This window comes from the organism of the source record quoted next, unplaced genomic scaffold (genome assembly GCF_019419815.1).
Source record: "Pyrus x bretschneideri cultivar Hongxiangsu unplaced genomic scaffold, Pyrus_bretschneideri_v1 Contig10, whole genome shotgun sequence".
Classification (NCBI taxonomy): Eukaryota; Viridiplantae; Streptophyta; class Magnoliopsida; order Rosales; family Rosaceae; genus Pyrus; species Pyrus x bretschneideri.
In genome coordinates this window covers 3,957,348-3,984,360 of record NW_025999391.1, presented here as the reverse complement: position 1 = coordinate 3,984,360, position 27,013 = coordinate 3,957,348, and the positions used below count along the sequence as shown (strand labels likewise).

General features: G+C 36.7%; 3 protein-coding genes, 1 long non-coding RNA gene and 1 pseudogene across 5 annotated transcripts in view; 3 read left to right on the top strand and 2 right to left on the bottom strand.

The window, feature by feature from the left end:
• The window catches only part of LOC103949529 (histone deacetylase 19), a 102,435-nt gene that overhangs the window by 56,128 nt on the left and 19,294 nt on the right, over positions 1–27,013 (bottom strand). The window lies entirely within an intron of this gene.
• Positions 458–26,452, top strand: LOC103941929 (disease resistance-like protein DSC1). The gene is made up of 7 exons (XM_048566153.1): positions 458–711; positions 954–1,037; positions 1,147–1,205; positions 22,477–22,978; positions 23,112–24,261; positions 24,598–24,864; positions 24,957–26,452. The coding sequence occupies exons 2-7, from the start codon at positions 1,000–1,002 to the stop codon at positions 26,364–26,366; spliced, it is 3,426 nt and encodes a 1,141-aa protein (XP_048422110.1). The 5' UTR covers positions 458–711; positions 954–999; the 3' UTR covers positions 26,367–26,452.
• LOC125469145 (disease resistance-like protein DSC1) lies at positions 3,097–4,493 on the top strand. Its single transcript, XM_048566191.1, has 3 exons — positions 3,097–3,238; positions 3,571–3,827; positions 3,920–4,493. Exons 2-3 carry the CDS (start codon positions 3,630–3,632, stop codon positions 4,340–4,342), a joined length of 621 nt encoding a protein of 206 aa, XP_048422148.1. The 5' UTR covers positions 3,097–3,238; positions 3,571–3,629; the 3' UTR covers positions 4,343–4,493.
• LOC103949531 lies at positions 6,043–8,211 on the bottom strand. The gene is made up of 3 exons (XR_007251531.1): positions 7,828–8,211; positions 6,831–7,007; positions 6,043–6,743 (listed from the first exon to the last, which is right to left on the bottom strand). It is a non-coding gene; the product is annotated as an uncharacterized LOC103949531 (long non-coding RNA).
• Positions 9,535–13,151, top strand: LOC125469159 (annotated as a pseudogene).

Here is a 27,013-nt window from a genome sequence, read left to right as displayed (position 1 = left end):
CATTTAATTTGATTTAACTATAATATAGTAAAGAGATTGATAGTTGTAATGATTGTGTAATATCTTATGGTAAAATCAAACAAAAGAATCTATGACTTTAAAATTTTTTCATTAATAATTTAATGAGTTGATTTGTTACTTGTGCTCGGAAATACAGATTTCAAATCTTGTTCAATCTTCATTGGTGAACAACTATACTCTCAGCCCTCTATAATTATGTAGTGTGGAATTCAAATATTTTTTTTTTGAGAAATTGTTTGGAAATTTCTTGAAAGAAAATGATAATAGACTAATCAAGGAAAATTCAAAACCGTGTGGGCAAAGCGCGTAAAGGAAGGGCCCCATCACATGTGCCCCTATTATGCTTTTGTAACTGGTAGTCTCTTACTCAAAAAGTTTTTCCAGAAGGGCCTCTGGAGCTTTGTGCATCTAGTCAAAAGCCAATTCAGGTAAAATCTGGGCTAGTCTCTCTCTACCCCTCTATCGTTTGTTTCATTAGATCCTCCTTAATTCTGAACTACTCTCTCTCTCTCTCTCTCTCTCGCTTTATTGTATCCTCCTTAATTTTGAACCAGTCTCTCGTTCTCTCTACTGCTGGATCTGAAAACTAAGAAGTAATTGTTTTGGATATATTATTTTGAAGGTGAAGTTTTCTTATTTTGAAGGTGGAGAAAGCAAACAAGCCATTGTCAAATTGGTAACTTGTCAGAGGTTAGTCACTGTTTAATGTTTACCGATACTGTTAAAGGCTCTTTCTATATTTTTTGTCATTTCTTTTTAATTAATAAGTTTAGTTGTTATGTTATGCTGGCATTTAATTTGCTAATTAATTTTTTTTATGTCTGCTGTTAATTTCTTCTCCGGTGACCTGTCACCGGATGTCAATTTGTTTTGTTCGCATCTTGATCAATTGTCTTCCTTTTGACGTTTGGATTAAACGGTTCTCTTAACAGAGGTTCTGAAAAGCTTCATTACAAAGGATTGAAAGAGAAAGCGCCAATGGAAATAGAAAACAAGGAAGAGAACAGAAGAAAAAGGTCTCAAGTTGATTTTTTGCATCCTTTTTCTGTGGTGTTTTTTGGTATGCATGATAATCTGATTTATGTTTATTAACTATACGAAACATAACCAAAACTTCACTTGCAGGAATCGATCAGGTGACGATGATGATACTGATTGTGAGGGGAGCAAAGCAAGGAGACAAGGTTTGCACTTATATCATTTTATGGTTTTCAACTACTGGTAGATTTGCATGCTGAGATGACGTCGTTCATATTAAGATTGCAAATATATGAGTATCTTTCTTTAAATTATAGTTTTTTTAAAGAAAATATGTGCCTATTTCGTTCATCTCTCACTCATTGAAACTTTGTGCATGTAGTCAAAAGCCAATTCTAAGTAAATTCTCCTTAATTCGGTGCAACGTAATAATATTATTTCTCTTTAATTAACAATAATCTCTCTGCAACTACATCTTTTTGCTGGATCTGAAAACTAGATGTTGTGGATATCGCTTCTTCTTCTTCATCCACTGCTGATGCTGATGATACCAAAAAGTACGATGTGTTTATTAGTTTCAGAGGTGAGGACACCCGCCGTACCTTTACCCGCCACCTTAACGCTGCCTTACTTGTGAAACAAATCACAACCTTTATTGATGACAAGCTTGAGAGTGGAGATGAAATCGCACCTGCCCTTCTCGAAGCAATCGAGGAATCAGAGCTTTCGGTGATCATTTTCTCGAAAAACTACGCTTCTTCCACGTGGTGTTTGGATGAGCTTGTTCATATCCTAGCATGCAAGGAAAAACATGGCCAGTTGGTTATACCCATTTTTTACGACACCCTTCCATCGGATGTACGAAAATAACGGGGGAGTTATGGGGTTGCATTTGCTCAACTTGAGCAACGTTTCCAGAACAGTTTCGACAAGGTGCACAAGTGGAGGGATGCTTTGACGAATGCAGCAAATATATCTGGGGTTGATTCAGAAAAATTTAGGTAACTAACTAATTCTTTAACTTGTATAAAATTATAAATTTTCTTTAAACTTTTGACGATTTTATTTGTGCTAAGATTTTGTAGGGTATATATATTTAAGACTAACTATTACTTTCCTACGTATATATGTCAGGACGGATGCTGATTTAGTTAAGAAAGTTGTTGAAGATATTTCGACCAAATTGTGTCGCGCATCATCCTGCGATTTAAAGGGCTTTGTTGGAATTGAAAGCCGCATTAAGCAGGTCGAATCGCTATTAGGCATTCATTCATCGGATGCTTGCATCACTGTCGGTATTTGGGGTATGGGTGGTATTGGCAAGACCACCCTTGCTGAAACTATATTTCACAAACTCTCTTCTAAATTCGAAGCTTCTTGTTTTGTTAAGAATGTTAGGGAGAACTCAGAAAAAGCAGATGGACTAGATCACTTGGAAAAAACACTTCTTAAGGAGATATTAAAGGAAGATGATCTATCCATAGGATCAACTAGTGTTCGAAAAAGGCTCAGCCGCACAAAGGTCCTCATTGTTCTTGATGATGTGAGTAGTTCAATGCAAATAGAACGTTTAGCTGGAGATCGTCTTCGGTATGGGACTGGAAGTAGAATCATTATCACAACTAGAGATAGGGGCACACTTGGGCAAACTGTTGAAGAGGATGATATCTACGAGGTTGAGGTACTAAAACCGGATGACGCTCTTCAGCTCTTCTGTTCGCGTGCTTTCAAGAATAACAGTACGCGTATAACAGATTATAAGGAGTTGGCAGAAAAGGCGGCGGCTTATGCCAAAGGCATTCCTTTAGCTCTTACAGTTCTGGGGTCCTTGTTCTTCAATTGCAAGAGCAAAGAAGACTGGGAAGATGAGTTCAACAAATTGAAACGATTTCCCAGTGAAGATATTCAGAAAGTGTTGAGAATAAGTTATGATAGCTTGGAAGAAAATGAGAAGGAGATATTTCTGGATATAGCATGTTTTCATACAGGGAAGTCTCTGGTTAAGGTAAAACAGATGTTACTTGTTCGTGAATTCTGTGTGACATCTGGAATTAGAATTCTCATTGAGAGGTCTCTCATATCAATTGATTCAAACTGGGGAATGGAAGCCATAGAGATGCACGATTTGCTACAAGAAATGGGAAGGAAAATTGTTCAAGAACAAGATATTAAAGATCCCGGTAAACGGAGTAGGTTGTTCAATGATGAGGATGTCCATCGTGTATTGAGAAGTAACATGGTAAGCGCCAAATGCATTCAATTTTTTAGAAAGTAAAAATTACAAACTTGAGATGATAACAGAAGAAAGTAAAACTAATTTATAATAAAGTAGTGAGATTGTTAAAAGATGAATTTGATCGAATATTTATTGTGTTAGGAAGTGTTTGGAATATGAACAAATGTTTGTTTATTTAGACAAGTAGAGGAGGATACAATTATGTTGGATATTTGACTAGACTAAGACACTTGTACATGATTACCATTGCAAATACTCTTTGTTCCAAATGTGCGTTACATTTTAACATGTTGAAAACATATATATTCACATTTAAACTTTCTTCTTATTCTCAGGAAACTCCAAATGTTGAAGTCATAAAGGTTGATTGGCCTTACATGTAGACTTCAAAAAGATGTCTAACCTAGAAATGCTAATTGTACAATGCGGTAGTATAGGCCCTCCCTATTCTCTAGACCTTCCCGATTCTCTTCGTTATCTTAAGTGGGGGGGATATCCATTGGAATCTTTACCGTCAAAATTTTCTCCGGAAAATCTAGTTGAGCTTCATATGCGAGGTGGCAAAGTTAAGGAGCTTTGGAAAGAAGCGCAGGTATATTATATTATATGCCTATTTTAATTCTTGTATAAAATCAAGTGTAGAAATTATATTATTTCTTTATATTTCTATTTCATTTGTTACAGATAGTTGTCAACTTGCAAGTTATCGATCTGTCGGACTCTTACTGTCTAACTGAAGTTCCAAATCTCTCTGGGAGTCTAAAACTTGTGGAGATAAATCTCTGGGGCTGTAAAAGTTTGGTTGAAATTCCTTCATATTTTCAACATCTTGACAAGCTTATTCATCTTGATCTGGGGTACTGCAAGAGTCTCAAGTATCTTCCAAAGATGCCAGGAAGTATTCAATACTTAAATTTAGATGGCACTGGTATAAAGGAGGTGCCTGAATCAGTTTGGTCTAACGAAAATATTTCTTACTTGGATATAACTGATTGCATAGACCTCGAGAAACTTCCAAGCAGCAGGTGTAAGTTGAAAAATCTCTATCTCCGTAGGTGCCCTGAATTTGAAAACTTCCAGAGATTTTGGAGCCAGTGGAACATTTGAAGTCCTTAAGTTTAATTGAAACAGCAGTTACAGAGCTACCCTCATCGATCTGTAATTTGAAATATCTTGAGAGTCTTGATCTCACCTTTTGCTCTTATTTTTCCAAATTCCCTGAAATCTTGAAGCCAATGGAACAATTGGTGTCTCTTTGTTTGGTAGGCACAGCTCTCGAAATGCTTCCTTCGTCAATTGGAAATCTAAATATGCTTCAAGATTTAAACCTTAGTTGGTGCCAGGAACTTAAGGATGTCCCAACAAGTATCTCCAGTTTAATCAATCTTAAACGTCTCATATTTAACGGCTGTTGGAGACTTGAAAAATTGCCTTCCACTCTCTGTTTTCGCTCTTTAGAAGAACTACAACTCAGCCTGAGCGGCATATTGGAAATACCAGCAAGCATCAAACAAACTTCTCGGTTGTCTATGCTCGACTTAAAGAACTGCAGCCGGCTTCAATCTATACCAGAGCTCCTAGTGCTATGTGATGTTGACGCTCGAGGCTGCACGTCGCTGAAGATAGTGTCAAGTTCAAGGACAGCACTCACACAAGGTTGGGATAAACCTAATTATTGTTGCAGAATCTTTACTAATTGCCCAAAATTGGATAATAATTCAACGAGCAACATAATGGATGAAGCACAGATTGCAATTATGCGAATGGCAAGTGTTGCGCCTTTTGAGTACCATCGCCGGCATCATAATCCCTGGCCTCAGATTAAGATTGCATGTTCAGGAAAAGAAATTCCAAATTGGTTCAGCTATCAAAATGAGGGATCTTCAGTAGACATCGAGCTTTGTCCAGATTGGTTTCAAACAGGTTTATTTGGTTTCGCTCTCTCTGTTGTTGTTTCTCGGGTTTTCAATATATGGGACTTCTGGAGCGTAAGAGCTAATTTCATTGTCAAATTTATGGATGAAAACCATGAACTGTTCAGTTCTAAGTACATTATCCCAGGCCAAGACTACCGTGACGGCCAACATCACGTGCATGTGTGGAATGAGGCCTTTAGAAGTGAAGAGGTAGGAAAAAACTGCTCCCCTGATGTTTACAAACTTGCCAAAGAGGCCTCTGTTGTCTTCTACCTGGAACCTAAACATTCTGTATTTCATCCTTCTGCTTCCAAAATGAAGGTGGAAAGCTGTGGTATATGCCCATTGTATGCGGAAGATGCTGAGAAATTCAAATTTGGTCATGTGTTCAAGTCGAGGGGACCAAAAGTAGAAGAAGAAACAAGACAAGATGATGATTCCAAAGGTGGTGGATCAAGTGATGAGTTTCATTGGTGTCCAACTGGATGGGAGTGGTCATGTGGAACCTCTGCGAAATCGCCTATCAGAGAGCAGAGATCTAGAAGGTTCTAAAGCAAATGACAGTGATTAGGAAAAACTTTTTAAGGCAAATTTGTACTTTGATAGCTCACTTGTCTGACCAAGAAATAAGACAACAACTAGGCAAGGGCTTTATTATTTTGGTATTGTTTATGCTTTATACATAATAAAGCGCTAGTTATGGAAGTGTATAATAACCTATTTGTTATCTTTAAAACTTGATTAACCTTTATATCATATAACCATAGACATTAATTAACACACCATGCCAGGGCAAAGTAAAAATCTCACAACCAAGCGCGATAGTTTGAACATTCAACACAACAAAAATATGCGATTGTTCAATGGCTGAACTGCAATGAGCCAAAAATATGAACGGCCCGATTGGACTAACACTGGCAAAGCTCAGTGTTCTTGTTTGCACCAAACAAAGATCAGCGAAACAAATTTTATTAGAGAGGGTAAAAATTTACAGAATATTAAGGCTGAAAAAAGAAAGGCACAACCCCAGTTTAATTATACAATCATCAAATTTGTAACAATGATAAAACTATAGGGCTCTTTGCTTCAATAGGACTAGGAACTTTTCAAAATTAAGGAGAAAAATTATACGTCGCGCTACAAGCTAAAGGAAGAAAAGAATGAAGATATATTAGAGGTTCGATTGCTGAACTGCATTTTGACCCGGAAATATTCAATTTTCTCTCTAGCATCCAAGATTTCTTTCCCCAAGTCTCTGAGATGTTTGTTATGATTTGACACTTACCAGGAAGTAACATGCACACATAACTTTGTTGCTCAAGATGAGAAAATTGGGGAAACATTAAAGTTCTAAGTACCTTTTTTATCAGCTTCAGTTGCTTCTTTGAACTTTGAGTTCAGTGAGTTAACCTCCTCTATACTCAGTTGATCTACAAGATGTTTCTCCAATTCCAGTACTCTGGGTTTCCGCTAATTGGCCTGCTGCTTTTCCTCAGCATGAGAAGGAGTAACTGTCTTCGGTGGCCTTCCTCCAGCTAGGGGTGTCATGTGCCAAGCACCAAGACCAGGCATCAGTTGCTGTTGTTGAAAGCCTTTTAAAGTGAAAAATAAGAAACTATTCTATAACGAAGAAAGACATGTTTCAAAATATAAAAGTGATTTGTTTTATGGATGAATACCAGAAGCAGGTCTCCAGGCTACATTGCCAGCATTGGAGTAATTATTTGCAGGTTCAAAAATATTGGATTTAGCAAACATAACATTGCTTGGTAGCACTGCTGGAAGAGGGCGTCCCTCCCTAAACCGCTCCATCAAAGATAATGCGGCATGATGGGTAGTCATTCTATCAATCTAGACTGCACATTTAGACATGACTCAATTTAATAGTATATATTTATGGATGTTCGTATGTCAATTGGCCAGCAAAAGATTACTCCCAATCACAAATTAAATTTTATATCTACAAAATATCTATGGCATATGTAAGTTTTTACATCAAAATACGAACACATCATGCAAAGAATGAACATCCAGCAGCAAAGCCTCTCGCAGAAAAATATGATTGATTGAGCCTGTTATGTTCAGCAATTCAAGCTAATGAGAGAGTGCATTCATATAATCAATATTTAACAATATGCCCCTGGTTATCATTTTATATGGAAATTCCTTCAGCAAAACAAGTATACAGCTTTAAGAACCTATTTGTCGATATGATCTTGACCCAAGTACATTTCCCCTGTATGCGACAATCCTAACTACTCCATAGTCATCTTATACTGCAGGTTTTCACTACTGCACAATTTCTAAAGTCTGCTTACCCCCTCAGGTCGAACGGATACACCAGAAGGTATATTAATGAACTGATAACATAACTCTCTCAACCTCACTAACTGTAGTATAAATTTTTCATCTACTTATTTTCTACCATTTGAACATCAATTCCGCATTTATACTAACACGAAATAAAAAACTCAGCTTAGATAAGAGAATTAAGCTACAATTAGACTACACATTTACCACTTCAACTACAATTAGACTACAAATTCAAAATCAATCTGATTCGGAACACAAATATAATCATACACACACATCCAATTATACATATACACACATGCATGTACATACATACATATATATATATATAGAGAGAGAGAGAGAGAGAGAGAGAGAGAGTACTTGAGCAAGGACCTGTTTGGGTGACCAGAGCCCTGGAAGAAAGCGACGGCTTCATTGCCACTAATCCGGCCATCGCGGTCCAAATTGGCCTGTCGAAAATACGCATCGAAGAGATCCACATTTGCCGATTGGTTCTGCAGCGATGCCATCGCCACCGTCGGATTGCGATTCGCGGGAGATCAGACCACGGAATCAATCGAGAGCGTCATGCGCTCAGGCTGCAGTACGCGTAAGGAGCGCCCGGAAGAATCAGAAAACCACGAATTCGGAGGACCATGATTTGGTTGCCTTTCTTCTCTGATTCGGAGGAAAATCAGAAGACGACGGAGACACTGAGCGATGCCGGTGGTTTGGGGTAGAAAAATGATGATTTTTCGTTTTGATTTTTTGTGACAAAAATGGTGTTGTTTTTGTGTTATATTTCAAAATTACCACTGGTCCTAATGAGCCCGGCCCATTAGGTACTACCATTTAGAAATCGAGTTGGTTTGCAAGTTTATGTTTTCGATTTGTCGACTTAATGCGAGATTGAGAAGGAAGCTACAATTTAATGCGAGATTGAGAAGGTGCACATATAGAAAAGTGCAAATTCAGCGAGATTGAGAAGGAAGCTACAATTTAGAAATCAAAGTCATTTGTTTGTCGGATATTTGCCATGTTACATTGTGAGACTGTAAATCGCAGATGTATATTTGAACATCGTTCTGTAAATCCGTCTAAAGAAGAAACCTAATTGATAATCTATACACACCCATACATATTAACTACTCTTATCATGGCCAACAAGCAGCTCATGTCCACAACGGTTTTGTGTTCACGTTTAATCGGTTTCACGTCTTCTTTTTCTTTAAGGGCACGATCAATGATTAGCATTCTAAATATGATTATAAACCCTTTAAATAACTTCATTAGTTGGTACAATTAAGGTATTTTGATTGATCCCTTTTGTGATCACCTCATTTTTGCCATTTAGTTAGTCCCTGAAACTTCTTGCATTGCATGATGTGCATGGAAAGGTCTATTAAATAAAACATTGGGGATCTTTGAAGTAGTACTATGTTTCATATCAAAATCAAAGAACCGGCCTAATAATTGATGTAATTAGTAAACATTGACACATAATGTAATGCATTCTTAATTGGAGCTAGAACCTTGTCTAGTTTCCATTTTTTGTAAATGTATATGTTAGTTTGGCGTATGTCATCGGCCACTCTAGATTGAAATGGGCAACTTCGTTGTGGATGCTTCTTTTGTTCTCAATTGTAGCAAAAATGTCTCAATCACTAAGACGAATTTCTCGAATTTTATCAAGTACATGTCAATTTATGTGCTCCTAACTATTTTTTAGTATAAATAGTTGCACCTTCTTATTTGCAAATATTAAGAACAGTTGCTCACGTGTGCGTAAACGGTAGGCTATGAATACAAACATAACTTATATTCTAATAGGATATTTGGTGTTAAAAGATAAATAATAAAGTTGAGTATTTTTTAGTATACCGAAAACACGATCTAATACACCAAGTGCTGTTTTCCAATCATGGACTATATTTAATAAGTTACTATTTTTTTTTTTTGAGATATATTCAATAAGTTACTATTAAAAGATAACTCTTGATTTGGTTAATATGAAAAGAAAAGGAAATTAGGGTATTATTATTTTATATTAATATGAATATTACTTAATTATCTTGTCAGACATTTATCCATTAGCTATAGCAGCTAATGGGAGGCCTGGACTGCATACGGCGCTTCCCCAACGCCCACTTCCACCGCCATTTATGTCCCCTGCCCTCTCCACCTCCTCAGTCTTCATCACCGCCGGCAAAAACCCTCCTCCTATTCTCTCCCACATCAAACACCCAAACTAGAACAATCAACACCAAAAATGCCAGTGCTGGGTACAAGAAGGAAAAGATGAACATGGCAGAGATCTGACTCTCAGACCTCCTTTCTCCCTCCCTCAAAACCAACAAACCCAGTAACAAAAACAACAAAACGATGACGATGACGATGACAAAGCAGAAGAACAAGAAGAAGGGGAAGATGAAAACAGAGCACAAGGCCGTGGCCGAGGGAACTGGAAGATGGTGCTGTCGTCGAGCTTGGTGGGTCTGCTCACCGGAATCGGCGTCGTCCTCTTCAACTAGTCTGTATGTTTGATTTTTATCCATAACTCAATTGTCCATTTTTCCTTTTCATGCTTGCTTGTTTTCAAAGTTTTGAGCTTTTATCTGAAATTTTACACAAATTGTAAATGTTCATGAGATGCATTAGGATGTGTGTTGTCCATCTGTTTGGCTTGAGTCCTGCAACATGTGAGGGGCGCGTGAGGTTATGAAAAACTGTACCGCATCGGAAAGTTAAGGAACCTTGCATTAACTTATAAGGAGTCGGGGCTACTCCCCCATTTCCAGTTTGGGTGGGAACCTCAGGTTCCGTCACTCATTACCCATTTTTTCTTTGCTTTTTTCTTGCTTGCTTATACATAAAGTTTTGAGCTTTTTCTGAGATTTTGACATGAATGGGAAGGTTCATGAGATACGTGACATGTTCTGGGGTGGGATGCGGCAACGGGGAGCTTCATGGCTGAGAAAGGAGTACATGGGAGATACGTAGAAGCAGGTGATTCTGGTTCCAGCTTCTGGAGGGTTGTGTAGAAGTCTAATATCTTGCAGTAATCAAGAGATTTAGAGAGAGAGAGAGATTGAATATGTGAAGAATGATTCTCATTAACTTTCACAATGCACTATTCAAAAGGATATAAATGTCTATTGCCTAGTCACCAATCTTACATAACAGTCTTATCTACCAATTACTTAACCATTATGGTAAGCACTAATCTGGTGCCTTGAGTGCACTGTGATATGGTGATCCTCTATTACCCTTTAACAGTTTGATTGTTGCCATAATAAACTTGTTTTGAGATGCTTTTGAGGATGGTTCACAATATAACAATGGCAATGAGCAAGGAGGAGAAAAAGGAGAGAATTTACTAGTGGAAATGGGAGTGCCTATTTCGGTTTTTGATGGTTTCAAGGCAGCATTGTGTCCTTTTGTCAAGGCAAGTGCTGCTTGTGTCACACTTGGGACTGGGAACTCGTTAGGTCCTTAGGTCCTAGCGTTGAGATTGGAACTTCTATAGCCAAGGGTATTGGTGCTGTGTTTGATAAAAGTCCACAAAGAAAGCTCTCTTATGTGGCTGCTGGAATTGCTTCTGGTTGGTATTCAGTTTTGTGTATATCTATGCTGCCGTTATCAATACATGTATGCCCTCATTGTAATTGTTGTTCTGTTTTGACAGGGTTTAATGCTGCTGTTTCCGGTTGTTTCTTTCCTGTAGAGTTCCATCACCACCTAATTCCTCATCCATTTCACTTGTGAATACCACTTCTATGGTCATACTTAGTGCTGTGATAGCTTCTGTAGTTTCAGAAGCTGGTCTTTATTTCTGAACCAGCCTTTAAGCTCCCATACTATGACTTCCGCTCACCTGCTGGTACACTATCAATTATCTGTTGATTCTTCAAAATGATATATATATAAAAACTTATGTGCCGAGTTAACAAAAAATGGCTCTTTTATTTAAATCATTTCTGCAATTGACTATGGCATCAGTACGTAATCTCGGAGTATTTACTTGCTCCTGGTAATGTGATTTGCCTTTACTGAATATGGTTTCTGAATTTTCCCATTATTTGGGTAGTTGATTTACATTGCATGTTCCAAATGGGTAATTTCATATATGATTGTGTTACAACGCTAGTTTATTCACTCTACTGGGATGAATTTTCCAGGCATACCTTTAGTATATCTAGAGGTTGATGTTCAAGTTATTGTTTAAAGGTGTGGTTTTAATAATGAGACGTATTCGTATCATTTTCTGAGCTTCCGCTGTATCTATTGCTGGGTGTCCTATGTGGCTTGGTTTCATTAACCTTATCAAAGTGCACATCACACATGTTGGTATTTGTTGACAATCTTCACAAGACCGTTGACCTACCAAATTTTTTTTTTTCCCTATCGTGGGTGGCTTGGCTATTGGGCTGATGGCATTGGCATATCCTGAAATTCTTTATCGGGGTTTCGAGACGTTGACATTTTGCTGGAATCTCGACCACTTGAGAAAGGCCTCTAAGCTGATCAGTTTCTTCAGTTGGTAGTGGTCAAGATAGGTGCAACCTCATTGTGTCGAGCCTGTGGATTAGTTGGAGGCTACTATGGTCCATCACTTTTTACTGGTGCAGCAACAGGAATGGCATACGGAAAATTCATCAGTTCTGCAGTTCTCAGTCCAATCCTATACTTCATCTTTTCCATATTGGAAGTACCATCACCGCAAGTATATGGTCTGGTAATGTTCAACTAGTATGCTTGATATAATGTCATTTTCATATCTAGAAGATAGTTTACCTTCAAAATTGAAATATCTGGCAATGTTCAACTAGTATGCTTGATATCTGGCAAGATAGTTTACCTTCAAAATTGAATGCTATTATCCAGAAACCTATAGCCATTACCTTCAGGGGCAAATACCTTTCTTTTTAGAAGTAGAATGTGTTTCCTGCAATTGTCTTAGTTCTAAAGTGTCGAATGGTCTTTTGACAATTGACATGGAGTGTACATAATATCATTCTCCATGGTAAACTTGAAAAGTCCGAACTTTTCTCGGTGAATATATTATTTCTCTTTGTGGTATTTGTCTGCTAAATTCTGAAGGTATCCCAAAATCTGGATGGAGTTGGCACTCAGAGAGAGTCCATTTTCAGGTTGGAATGGGTGATAGTCTTGCAGGAGTCTGTTGCTTTTTAAATTGACACAAGATTATCGTATTGTGCTGCCGCCACTTGGAGCTGTGGGGTTATCTTCGTATATTACATCTGGACAGACGAGGACAATAGTTATCGGGAAGACTAAGAAACTCAAACAGGGAAACATTAGTAGCATTCAACAACCTGAAGTGCTTTCCCTTACTGCAAATGGGATATCTTCAAGTGGTGCTTCAGCTGAAAGGACATCTAATGCAAGTCTTCCAGTCGATGCTCAGCAAGTCTTCAGTTGAAAGTTCACTCTGTATAGATGGTTCTGATACTGACACTGATACTGAATACTCAGCAAGTCTCCCAGTCGATGCTCGATTGCTGAAAAGGGCTCAGAGTTGGTTCTGCCTGAACAACTACAGATCTAAATACAACTGATGGACACAGGAACATATGCAAAGTTATTGGAAGAGAAACCGTCAAATTGGGGTTTTCCTTTTACCATTTTGCCTTGTAATATAGTTACTGGTTTTACTACAATACCGTATAGGTTATCGTTTGTTAGTGAAAAATGAAAATTCTTTTGAGTAAAGAAATGAGTTAAGCAGATTATAATCCTAATTTCTGACATCCAAACTTTTCAAAAACATCGGTCACCTACGCCCAATCATTCATGATAGTGCGGGTTTGAGTCTAGTAATAAATGCTTCCTCTATGAACATCATACGACATCCTAAATTTCTAATCCCATCTTCTTCCCAAATGAAAGAGGAAAATTGGATTTTGGAGCACCAAAATCAGGGGCAGTGGACTACCGATTGAACTTACGATTCCTGAAATAAGCACGGTTTTAGGGTTCCGACCAAAGAATTCGGTTTTGGGATACAACAGTATAATGACAGTTCTATGCCTTCCTATTTAACTTTTAATAGTTCAAAACAGTGAAAAAAAAAAACATGTACAAGATGCCAAATTTGGGTACTTATCCATGATAGTTTAAACAAGCGTTGAATTCTTACAAAGCATCAAATAAATTACCAACTTCACAAATCGAATGACAGTTAAGTTTGAATGACTTTGCTTGTGGTAATTTTTATATCTGGTCCGCAGGCTTATTCATAGTTTCTTGTTCAACTTTCACAGTTGGTTCATCCACTGATCCAAAGCCTATATCCAAAAGACTGCAAATATCAATGTCGACAGAGAAAAACAATTAGTGGGAGGGCGTTTTCTTACGAAAGCAGATACTGATTTTAATGATGGGCTTATGTGTTAATTTCACCTTTGCGCCTGTTGTAATCTCATCTACTGCTGGATCTCCAGTGTGCAAATAAACATAACAAATAGGTTATCATCCATGTTTATGTAAGTTTTAAAATGCGGCACAGCAAAGGAAATGAGCACATCGTAAGAAAGTAATGCTACGTGCAGGATATAAACATATAATCATAAACAGCAGTAGATACCATAGCTGGAAACATTATATTCTCATAAGATAGAAAGGGAACATTACTAATCACCAATGTAGGCTTCACGTAACAATAAACAAGAGACAGGATAACAGAGGGGAGCAACGGAACACTATGAAGAGACAAGCTTCCTCTTTATATATGATTTGGATGGTTTGAATAGATTCTAGTCAAATCCATGTTTTAGTAAGTTTACGGTTGGAGCCGTCAAGAATGGTGCATATTGAGTTGGTTCATTGCATCATCTAAACGAATGAAACAGTAAACTCCAGAGGGACTATTTATCTTGTGTACATGGGAGATTTTGTTTGCCCTGTAACTTTCATCTTTTAGCCTTTCGTCAACATATTTCTGTTTCTTTGCCATGAACAAACAATATAACCACTTGTCCATTGTCAAAGATAATGAGCACAATTTTACTATACATGAACTTCAATGTAGTAGCATTTAAGAATAGACAAATGAATTTGTGAAATCCCATCCCCAGAATTTCATTATTTAATTTACGTATTTCGTATATATTCGATTTTATTTAACTATATTTTTGTTAATTTTAGAATTTTAATTATTTAGTTACAAAGTTTGGTTTTTCAAAAAAAAAAAAAAATCTGTCAGATGGCAGTGGGAGAGAGAGGAACCAATTAGAAAAGAGAGAAAGAAGGGAAATGAGGGGAGTTAGCCAATCAGTAAAAGAGGAAAGGAGGGGAAAAAAGGGAAAAGAGGAGGAGGGGAACCCGGACCCCTCCCTTCGACCTGCCAACCTAACCCGGCCATATCTCCTTATTTCGGCCACCGTTGATGACGGGGCCGGTGTCAAATTGTTCCTCTCTTCGAAACTAGTTGAACCCTTGTCTCAATTGTACTTGTGGGTCCTTATATTTGACAAACAAAGCACGAGAAACCCTTGGTATGCTAGAAACCCTAGAGTAATTAATTTTCTTTTCGACATCGGTCACAGTGGCACACCACCTGGTATTGGTAGCCCTTCCTTGTAGGAGTAAAACCCAACAACAGTCACTGTCATCAGACCTTCGACAGAGTAGCGACGAGGCTCGATAGTTTCCGACCACCCAACTTTTTCGAGGGCTTTTTCAAGTATTTTCCAGCTGAATTGGACTTCAGCCCAGGTATGAAAATTTCTTACCTCATTGAGATCTACATGCCTGTGAAATTTGGTAATTTTTGGAGTTAGGTGAATTTTTTCGGTGATTCGAGGCGGCCAGCTGCCGCGTGTGGCGACGCATGGCCCGAGGAACCACTTGACCTTCAAGACTAAATTCGATACCCTAATTCCATATGTGACGTCTGATTGAAGAAATCTCGTCGTTTGAACATAATTTTGATACAGGCTGCCTTTTGATCATTATATGAATCGACGATCCGACCATTGGATCGACACTAAACTTTAATATGTTATAGTACGTAATATTTGAGGACATTAAGAACTGACGGATCAGGAATCCAATGTGCAGATCTTGATGATTTGATTTTCTAAGTTTGTAAAGTCGAACGTTGACCGCCACTTAATTTAGCAATTGGCGAAGATCCGACCGTTAGATCGTTCTGAAATTTTAAGATACTATTCTAGAAGATTAATGAGACTCTTGGGAAGTTACTGATCAGACATCTAATAGACGGATCTTCTAGATTGGATTACTAAGTTTGATTTTGGTCAAGATGTTCTTAAGCGTTCTTCAGTTCTAAAAGTAACATTACTAGAGACCTAGTGAAGCCTCTCGAGCCTATCTGAGTTAGTGAGTTATTCCAGGTGATGTGCACTTCGATTTACCTGCAAGTGGCACCTTATTGTGTTATACTTGTTTATTGAACTTCTAGATAATATGAATGAGATATATGATTGCTAGTATAGAGATGCGAGCCTGAAATCTTTTTAGAAGTATTATGTAGAACTTATGTGCTTGTCTGACAAGATTGTTAGTGGTCATGAGAAGTTGATAGTGCAGGTGCCTACGTTGTAAATCATAGGGGTTGAGGATGGGTAGGTTGTGTGTTATACTGACTACATCATGTAGCAGTGGTACATGGATGGTCTTGCTTGGTATATCCGCGATAGGGGACCATACGTATTACATGGGTGATCATGCTTGGTATATGTTAGATGGGTGATCACCGTCTGCACGATTAGGCTATGCTTATGGTTCTACTTGGTATATCCGTAATGGGAGACCATATGCATTCTATGAGTGATCATGCTTGGTAAATCTATGATAGGTGATCACTACCTAGAGCTATAGGATATAGTCCTGCTTGGTATATCTGCGATGGGGGACTGTTAGGAGTGTTCATGCTTGACATATCTGCGATGGGTGATCACTGCCTACATTATTAGACTATGCTTATGATTCTACTTGGTTTATCTGCAATGGGGGACCATATGCATTCTAGGAGTGATCATGCTTAGTATATCCACGATAGGTGATCACTACCTAGAGTTAGGATGTGGTATTGCTTGGTATATTTGCGATAGGGGACCATACGTATTTCAAGGGTGATCATGCTTGGTATATCTATGATGGGTGATCACTGTCTGCACGTTAGATTATGCCTATGGTTCTGCTTGGTATATCCGCAATGGGGGACCATATGCATTCTAGGGGTGATGAGGATTAGTTGTACTTGGTACATTTCAATAAGCGACTATATTTTAGTTAGATTTCGTTGAGTGGTATGGAATCCTTACTCTTGCTCATTTCCATAAAGTTAGTCTGGAAACCTAGATTCGAATGAATGGGTGTTACCCATAGTAGACCTTGGGAGTAGGGTTAGGCCGAGCCCAATTTTGAAGGGACCAGACTAGACCCGGGTTTAAAAGAAACAGGTCGAGTTGGGCCGGGGCGAGTATAACATATTTTAATATAGCAACCAGACTTAACTCAGCCCGGTTGAAATGGGTAGGGTCCACGGGTCCTTTTTTTTTTTTTTTTTTTTTTTTTTTTTTTGGGATCATATTTAGAATAAGAATGTGATTGTGTAAATCCTAGTAAATCTAGGAGTATCTCTTGTATTCCTTTTAGGAGTTGATTATTTATTAAGAGTTGTAATCCTAATAGGGTAAGGTTTTTACTTATTCTATTACTATAAGTAAAGGCACAATGGGGTGATACACACATTTCACAATTAAATCTCTCTTCTATCTCTCTTGCTACCGCCGCCCCCTCACTCTACCCTTTAGTATAGTTCAGTTAAATAGGCCTACAACAAACCTTTATTTATAAATAAAAATAAAAATAAAAGAAAAAAGAAAAAAAAAGAATAGAGAAAAATAGGTTTTAATTCTAGTCAGTGGCTCATAAAGCTGTTCATTGTGCAAAAGTCAATGATAATTACCATTTTGACAAAAGAAAACGACATAATTACCAAGAGATTTTATGACATAATTAAAAGAGAAGTTTTAACGAAAAGTCCGCAGTACTGTTCACTTTAATGAAAAACCATATTTTTACACTAAAAAATCAATCCTGATACTATTCATTTTACCCTTTATTTTGTCCTTATTGTTAAAACTTAAAGTTTTTAAATCTTTTTCATTAGTTTTTCTAATTAAAAGTGTGTAATTGACTTACAACAACTGTTTTAGTGACTCTTCAATGGGGTGTGTGTGTGTATTTTTTTCTTTGGCTATGTCTAAAAAGAATAAGCGCGTGAAGGGAGACCCCATCCTATGTACCTCTTTTATGACCATTTACCATTAAATTTGATTATTACACATTTACTAAGTTGAATATTAGCTGAATGTGTCCTCCACTGGCACTAGGAAACTTCCTCGGAGGAGCATTCTTAATTTCACCTTTCTTTGTTTATGTCTTCCACTAGGGATACATTATAAACTTTTCTTCTGAAAGTGGCGCAATTTCGTCTTTATATTTTTCTATGTTTTTCTTGTGTGTAAACTTTGATGATTTTCTTGGAACGTGCATATACTTTTATTGAAAGGTGCCTTATAGTAAATGTCTTTGGACAAATTTTTCTTTTAATGCATATTTAAAATGAAACTTTAACGAAAAATTCTTGATACTGTTCACTTTAACGAAAAACTATATTTTTACACTAAAAATTCAATTTTGGTATTATTCACTTTACTCTTTATTTTGTCCTTATCGTTAAAACTCAAAGTTTTCATATCATTTTCATTAGTTTTTCTTATCTAAAAGAAGGGTAATGTTATGGAGATTGAATTTGAAAATAAAATTTGAAAACTAAATGATGTGTCACCAATAAAAATGAACACATTTATCAATTCTTAAATAATAAATCAACCATCAACTTCTATATCATTTAGTTTTCAAAATTTTATTTACAAATTTATCTCTTAGCATTACCTTTAGAAGAAAATTTTAAAGTAGTAGCATTATCAATTATCGATTATTTTTTTAAGTACGTGAAAGTGACTAATCCTTATCACTCCAAATTTTTGAGAAAATTTTCATTGTGCTGGAAATACTGGTAATACACAACGTGTCATTATATAAGTATAGGGAAACTTTATTTTTTTAAGGTTTAGCGTTTAGGGTAAGTTATGAGCCCTCTGTGATAATATTCCAAATCTTAGATAATATTCTAACAGTGGAAGACCATATTCTGAGCCCTCTATGATTTTTTTCAGTGTACAATTGAGTTGTTTTTATTTTTTAAGAACTATAAAAAGGTTAACTGCCTAGAAATTTCTTAAAAGAAATTATCATTAATTGAAAATGTTAAAAATCCTACGTAAAAGAAATTTGTCACTAATAAAAAATGTTAAAAAGTTGTACGTAAAACGTGTAAATATATCAATTGAATGAGAAAGTGCTTGCTTTTTCTTTTTGTTTTTGTATAATTACAAGCAATGATGACCACTAAGTGCGTCACCTAAATGCTACGGCAACGTGTGGTGTGCTGGTCAGTCCTTGTCAGGATTAAATTGCTTTGGATGCCCCGGTGGTTAAAGATGAAATAAGTGGATGGAGCAACAAAGTTAAATTTGTAGATAAAAATGCGCGTCAGGCCGGAAGGTGGGCCTACTGGCTACTGTGTGCTTGCCACTAGCCACTACAATAAAGCCTGTGTGCTTGCTACAACCATAAAGTCCCGTAGTAGCATTATCAATGATCAAATATTCTTTAAAGTAACTTTGTCCCCGTACCTAATAAGGACTGCGAATTTAATGTTTCTATGTATTTACACGTTTTCTGACATAGAGAGATGGAGTTGATTGTATTCTAGTTTTCAACATTATTGTCATCGCCGTCGGAACTTGTTTTACATCGACTGCAGACCATTAACATTTATTCTTCGTCTTCTGCGGTCGATTCTGATGTAGCTGATTTTTAATTGGTTGGTTTCGATGGCAAGCTGATAAACTCTTTTTAATAATTATACATACATTTATAAATACGATTCATCAACATTGGCATAAAAGTTATTCTCGTATAGATAACATGATTAGTCATTTCCACACAAGTTTTTCTTACTTACTTTCCAACTAAGTTCTAGGCCTTCTCATGACCTCTCGATAGCCTCGAAATATAAATTTCAAATCTTAGGCAATCTCTAATAGTGACGGATTATATTCTTAGCCCTCAGTGATTTTGTAGTGTAAAATTGACTTGTTTTTATTATTTTAGGAATTATAAAATGGTAATCAATCGATAGTGCTTAGAAATTTCTTTGAAATAAATTGGTCGCTAATTGTGAATGTACAAAGCTTTGTACGTAAAATGTGCAAAATACAAAAATTGAATGAGAAAGAGTGAGCTTTTTTTTTTTAATTAAATTAAATTTATTTATTTAAACTACAAGCAATATTCTATATTAGTCTATATTAAGAGACGGCGAAGGGTTTGAATTGACACACAATGGTTAAAGAGAAATGCCCCCAACCATAAAGGCAATCCACCCCTTTACGCAATGGTTGAACGAGTACATAATCTGAGTGCTACAGTGACCCACTAGGTGTAGGTTAGTTGTCTCTGTCAAGATTAAGTTTTATTGATGGTCTACTGATCAAAAGCTGAAACTAGTGGATGAAAAATAAGAAGAGTAATGCTAGAAAGACTAAATTTGTATATTAAATTTACAAATTAAATGACGTGTCATCAATAAAAAAAAATGCGTTAATCAACGCTTAAGTAATAATCAAATCATCACCTTTCATGTTATTTAATTTATAAAGTTTAGTCTATAAATTTAGTCTTCCTAACATTATAAAAAAATAAGTAAAAAAAAAAAATATGCAGAGATGACATGACTTGTGAGTTGTGACTTGTAAGCTTTAATGAAAGTAATGAACCGGTGAGGATGTGCCTTTTTTTTGTCTTTCTTCTTATGGTGAAATCAAACTAAATTGGTTGAGGCTTTATAATTCAATGAATTGATTTGTCACTGGTGTTCGGAAAGTTAGAGTTCAAATCTTGTTCAATCTCAATTGGTGAATAACTATATTCTTAGCCCTCAGTAATTTTGTAGTGTGAAAATTATAAAAATGTCCTCAATCAAAGTTGCTTGGAAATTTCTTCAAACTGATCACTAAACTGGAAAACTTTACAACCATGCACGCAAAGAGCGTAAAGGGAGGGCACCATCTCATGCGGCCCTTTTATACTTTTACGACCGTTCATCTCTCACTCATCGATATTCATGAAGGAGCCTTTGGAACTTTAGTCAAAAGTCAAGTCGATAGCTTTGAAAGTAGGGGTGGTAAATTAATTCATTAAATTATTAATGAATAACTATCAAGACTCGTTTAGTTTGATTTTTAACATAACATAGTGGTAAGATTGATAGTTTTAATGATTGTGTAAGTCAAACCAAATGAGTTTGAGACTCCAATGACTTGATTTGTCATATGTGCTGAGAAAGATAGATACCAAATCTTATTCAATCTCCTTCCATGAACACATATATACTTTTTTTTTTGAAAAATAAAGACAACTGGAGCAACTTGCAACTATCCATCTCTTCTGAGACCAACTCCAATGGTGGGCTAAAAATCAAATTACCTCCCAAAATTTCCCCCCAAACCCACTCCAACCTAAGGGATAATTTTGGGTTATGCTAAATGCTAAACCAATGCCAAATTCCCCCCAAAATTTAGCCTAGAAATCGGAGTGGACTCTACCCAATATTTATCGGAATTTAAATTTTTTTAGATTAAAATGTTTATAAAATTAATTTACGATGGTCTACATATTTATTTAAAAAAAAAAATCAATTTAACAAAAAAAATAGCCTAAATTCATTCTTTAATAATTCCGGGCTAAAATTTTAGGCTAAAATTGGAGCAGAAAAACTATTTATGTACTAAAAGCTAAATTTTTCGGGTTAAAAAATTTGGCTTTTAGCCCAATAGATGATTTGAGGGATGAAAAGGCTATAGGGAGCTTTACCCTAAAATTCACTTTTTTGTAAAATAAAAAATTAACAAAATGTCGCAATCAAAGGAGCTTGGAAATTTTTCTTCGAAGAAATTGGTGACTAATTAACTGGGAAAATTCAAAACCATGCGTACACAAACCGCGTAAGGAGAGGCCCCATCCCATGTGCCCGTTTTTATGCTTTTGCAACTGTTCATCTCTTACTAATCGCTTTTCCGGAAGAGCATTTGGAACTTCGTGCATTTACTCAAATGCAATTCAAGTAAAATTCGGAACTAGTCTTCCCTTCTCTCTCGTTTCAATAGATCCTCCTCAATTCTTAACTACTCTCTCTCTCTTGCTTTGCTTTATTGGATCCTCCTAAATTTTGAACCAGTCCCTCTTTCTACTCTATTCACAATTAATCTCTCTGCACAACTACTTCTGGATCTGAAAACTAGAGGTTATTGATATGGTTTCTTCTTCTTCTTCTTCTTCTTCATCCGCTGCTGATACAAAAAAGTAATTGTTTTGGATATTATTTTGAAGGTGGAGAAAATAAACAAGCCCTTGCCAAATTGGTAACTCGTCAGAGGTTGGTCGGTGTTTATTGATACTGTTTGAGGCTCTTACTGTATTTTTTTGTCATTTATTTTTAATTAATAAGTTTTGGTGTTATGTTGTGCTGGCATTTAAATTGCTAATTAATTTTTGTTATGTCTGCTGTTAATTTCTTTGCCAGTGACCTGTCACCGGATGTCACTTTGTTTTGTTTGCATCTTGATCAATTGTCTTCCTTTCGACGTTTGGATTAATCGGTTCTCTTAACAGAGGTTCTGAAAAGCTTCATTACAAAAGATTGAAAGAGAAAGCGCCAATGGAAATAGAAAACAAGGAAGAGAATATGTGCCTATTTCGTTCATCTCTCACTCATTGAAACTTTGTGCATGTAGTCAAAAGCCAATTCTAAGTAAATTCTCCTTAATTGTGCAACGTAATAATATTATTTCTCTTTAATTAACAATAATCTCTCTGCAACTACATCTTTTTGCTGGATCTGAAAACTAGATGTTGTGGATATCGCTTCTTCTTCTTCATCCACTGCTGATGCTGATGATACCAAAAAGTACGATGTGTTTATTAGTTTCAGAGGTGAGGACACCCGCCGTACTTTCACCAGCCACCTCCACGCTGCCTTACTTGATAAAAAAATCACAACTTATATTGATGACAAGCTTAAGAGAGGAGATGAAATCGCACCTGCCCTTCTCCAAGCAATCAAGGAATCAGAGCTTTCGGTGATCATTTTCTCGAAAGACTACGCTTCTTCCACGTGGTGTTTGGATGAGCTTGTGCATATCCTAGCATGCAAGGAAAAACATGGCCAGTTGGTTATACCCATTTTTTACGACACCCTTCCATCGGATGTACGAAAACAACGGGGGAGTTATGAGGTTGCATTTGCTCAACTTGAGCAACGTTTCCAGAACAGTATCGACAAGGTGCACAAGTGGAGGGATGCTTTGACGAAGGCAGCAGATATATCTGGGTTTGATTCAAAAAATTATGGGTAACTAACTAATTCCTTTAACTAGTATAAAATTATAAATTTTATTTAAACTTGTGATGATTTTATTGTGCTAAGATTTTGTAAGGTATGAACATTTAAGACTAACTATTACTTTCCTACGTATATATGCCAGGACGGATGCTGATTTAGTTAAGAAAGTTGTTGAAGATATTTGGACCAAATTGTATCGCGCATCATCCTGCAATTTAAAGGGCTTTGTTGGAATTGAAAGCCGCATCGAGCAGGTCGATTCGCTATTAGGCATTCATTCATCGGATGCTTGCATCACTGTCGGTATTTGGGGCATGGGTGGTATCGGCAAGACCACCCTTGCTGAAACTATATTTCACAAACTCTCTTCTAAATTCGAAGCTTCTTGTTTTGTTAAGAATGTTAGGGAGAACTCAGAAAAAGCAGGTGGACTAGATCACTTGGAAACAACACTTCTTAAGGAGATATTAAAGGAAGAAGGTCTATCCATACGACCAACTATTGTTCAAAAAAGGCTCAGATGCACAAAGGTCCTCATTGTTCTTGATGATGTGAGTAGTTCAATGCAAATTGAACGTTTAGCTGGAGATCCTCCTTGGTATGGCACTGGAAGTATAATCATTATCACAACTAGAGATAGGGGCACACTTGGGAAAACTGTTAAAGAGGATAATATCTATGAGGTTGAGGTACTAAAACCGGATGACGCTCTTCAGCTCTTCTGTTCGTGTGCTTTCAAGAATAACAGTACGCGTATAATAGATTGTAAGGAGTTGGCAGAAAAGGCGGTGGCTTATGCCAAAGGCCTTCCTTTAGCTCTTGCAGTTCTGGGGTCCTTGTTCTTCAATTGCAAGAGCAAAGAAGAATGGGAAGATGTGTTCAACAAATTGAAACGATTTCCCAGTGAAGATATTCAGAAAGTGTTGAGAATAAGTTATGATAGATTGGGAGAAAATGAGAAGGAGATATTTCTGGATATAGCATGTTTTCATACAGGGGAGTCTCTGGTTGAGGTAAAACAGATGTTAGATGCTCGTGGATTCTTTGCGACAGATGGAATTAGAATTCTCAAAGATATGTCTCTCATATCAATTGATTCAGAACTGGAAACCATAGCGAGATACTTTGACATGGGCCATTTTGTACAAGAAAGAAGGGAAACCATAGAGATGCACGATTTGCTACAAGAAATGGGTCGGAAAATTGTTCAAGAACAAGGTATTAAAGATCCCGGTAAACGGAGTAGATTGTTCAATGATGAGGATTTCTATCGCGTATTGAGCAGTAACATGGTAAGAGCCAAATGCATTCAATTTTTTTTCTTTTTTTTTTAGAAAATAAAAATTACAAACTTGAGATGATAACACAACAAAGTAAAACTAATTTATAATAAAGAAGTGAGATTGTTAAAAGATGAATTTGATTGAATATTTATTGTGTTAGGAAGTGTTTGGAATATGAACAAATGTTTGTTTATTTAGACGAGTAGAGGAGGATACAATTATGTTGGATATTTGACTAGACTAAGACACTTGTACATGATTAACATTGCAAATACTCTTTGTTCCAAATGTGCGTTACATTTTAATATGTTAATATTCACATTTAAACTTTCTTCTTATTCTCAGGAAACTCCAAATGTTGAAGCCATGCGGGTTGATGAATACCGACCATTGAAACGTGCGGACTTCAAAAAGATGTCTAACCTAATAATGCTAATTGTAAAATGCGATTGTCTAGGCCTTTCCAAATCTCTAGACCTTCCTGATTCTCTTCGTTATCTTTACTTGTTTTTATATCCACTGGAATCCTTGCCGTCAAATTTTACTCCGGAAAATCTAGTTGAGCTTCATATGCCATTTAGCAAAGTTAAGAAGCTTTGGAAAGAAGAGCAGGTATATTATATTATATGCTTATTTTAATTCTTGTATAAAATCAAGTGTAGAAATTATATTAATTCTTTATATTTCTATTTCATTTGTTGCAGATACTTGTCAACTTACAAGTTATCAATCTGTCGTACTCTGAGTATCTAACTGAAGTTCCAAATCTCTCTGGGAGTCTAAAAATTGTGAAGATAAAACTCAGGGGCTGTAAGAGTTTGGTTGAAATTCCTTCGTATTTTCAACATCTTGACAAGCTTATTCATCTTAATCTGGGGTACTGCTGGAGTCTCAAGTATCTTCCAAAGATGCCAGGAAGTATTCAATACTTAGATTTAGAATGCACTGGTATAAAGGAGGTGCCTGAATCAGTTTGGTCTAACGAAAATATTTCTTACTTGAATTTAAAGCATTGCAGAGGCCTTAAGAAACTTCCAAGCAGCAGGTGTAAGTTGAAAAATCTCGAGAAACTTGTTCTCGATGGGTGCTCTAACGTTGAAATTCTCCCAGAGATTTGGGAGCCAATAGAACATTTGAAGTCCTTAAGTTTAATTGATACAAAAGTTACAGAGCTACCCTCATCGATCTGTAATTTGAAATATCTTGAGAGTCTTGATCTCTCCTTTTGCTCTAGATTTTCCGAATTCCCTGAAATCTTGAAGCCAATGGAACAATTGCCTTCCACTCTCTGTTTTCGCTCTTTAGAAAAACTAGAACTCAGCCGCAGCGGTATATTGGAAATACCAGCAAGCGTCAAACAAGCTTCTCGGTTGTCTATGCTCAACTTACGCAGGTGCTGTCAGCTTCAATCTATACCAGAGCTCCCAGTGCTATGTGATGTTGACGCTGAAGGCTGCACGTCGCTGAAGATAGTGTCAAGTTCACGGACAGCACTCACACAAGGTTGGGATAAGCCTAATTATTGTTGCAGAATCTTTACTAATTGCCGAAAATTGGATAATAATTCAAGGAGCAACATAATGGATGAAGCACAGATTGCAATTATGCGAATGGCAACTGTTGCGCCTTTTGAGTACCATCGCCGGCATCATAATCCCTGGCCTCAGATTAAGATTGCATATTCAGGAAAAGAAATTCCAAATTGGTTCAGCTATCAAAATGAGGGATCTTCAGTAGACATCGAGCTTTGTCCAGATTGGTTTCGAACAGGTTTATTTGGTTTCGCTCTCTCTGTTGTTTCTCGGGTTTTCGATATACCGTGTGACGTCTGGAGCGTAAGAGCTAATTTCATTGTCAAATTTATGGGTGAAAACCATGAACTGTTCAGTTCTAAGTACATTATCCCAGACGTAGACTACCGTAACGGCCAACATCACGTGCATGTGTGGAATGAGGCCTTTAGAAGTGAAGAGGTAGGAAAAAACTGCTCCCCTGATATTTACAAACTTGCCATAGAGGCCTCTGTTGTCTTCTGCCCGGTGGATTTTGAAGGACAACCTGATTCCAAAGGTCGTGGATCAAGTGATGAGTCTGAAGCAAATGACAGTGATTAGGAAAAACTTTTAAAGGCAAATTTGTACTTTGATAGCTCACTTGTCTGACCAAGAAATAAGACAACAACTAGGTAAGGACTTTATTATTTTGGTATTGTTTATGCTTTATACATAATAAAGCGCTAGTTATGGAAGTGTATAATAGCCTATTTGTTATCCTTAAAACTTGATTTACCTTTATGTCATATAACCATAGACATTAATTAACACACCATGCCAGGGCAAAGTAAAAATCTCACAACCAAGCACGATAGTTTGAACATTCAACACGACAAAAATGTGCAATTGTTCAATGGTTGAACTGCAATGAGCCAAAAATATGAACGGCCCGATTGGACGAACACTGGCAAAGCTCAGTGTTCTTGTTTGCACCAAACAAAGATCAGAGAAACAAATTTTATTAGAGAGGGTAAAAAATTACAGAGTATTAAGGCTGAAAAAAGAAAGGCACAGCCCCAGTTTAATTATACAATCATCGAATTTGTAACAACGATAAAACTATAGGGCTCTTTGCTTCAATAGGACTAGGAACTTTCCAAAATTAAGGAGAAAAATTATACGTCGCGCTACAAGCTAAAGGAAGAAAAGAATGAAGATACATTACAGGTTCGATTGCTGAACTGCATTTTGACCCGGAAATATTCAAT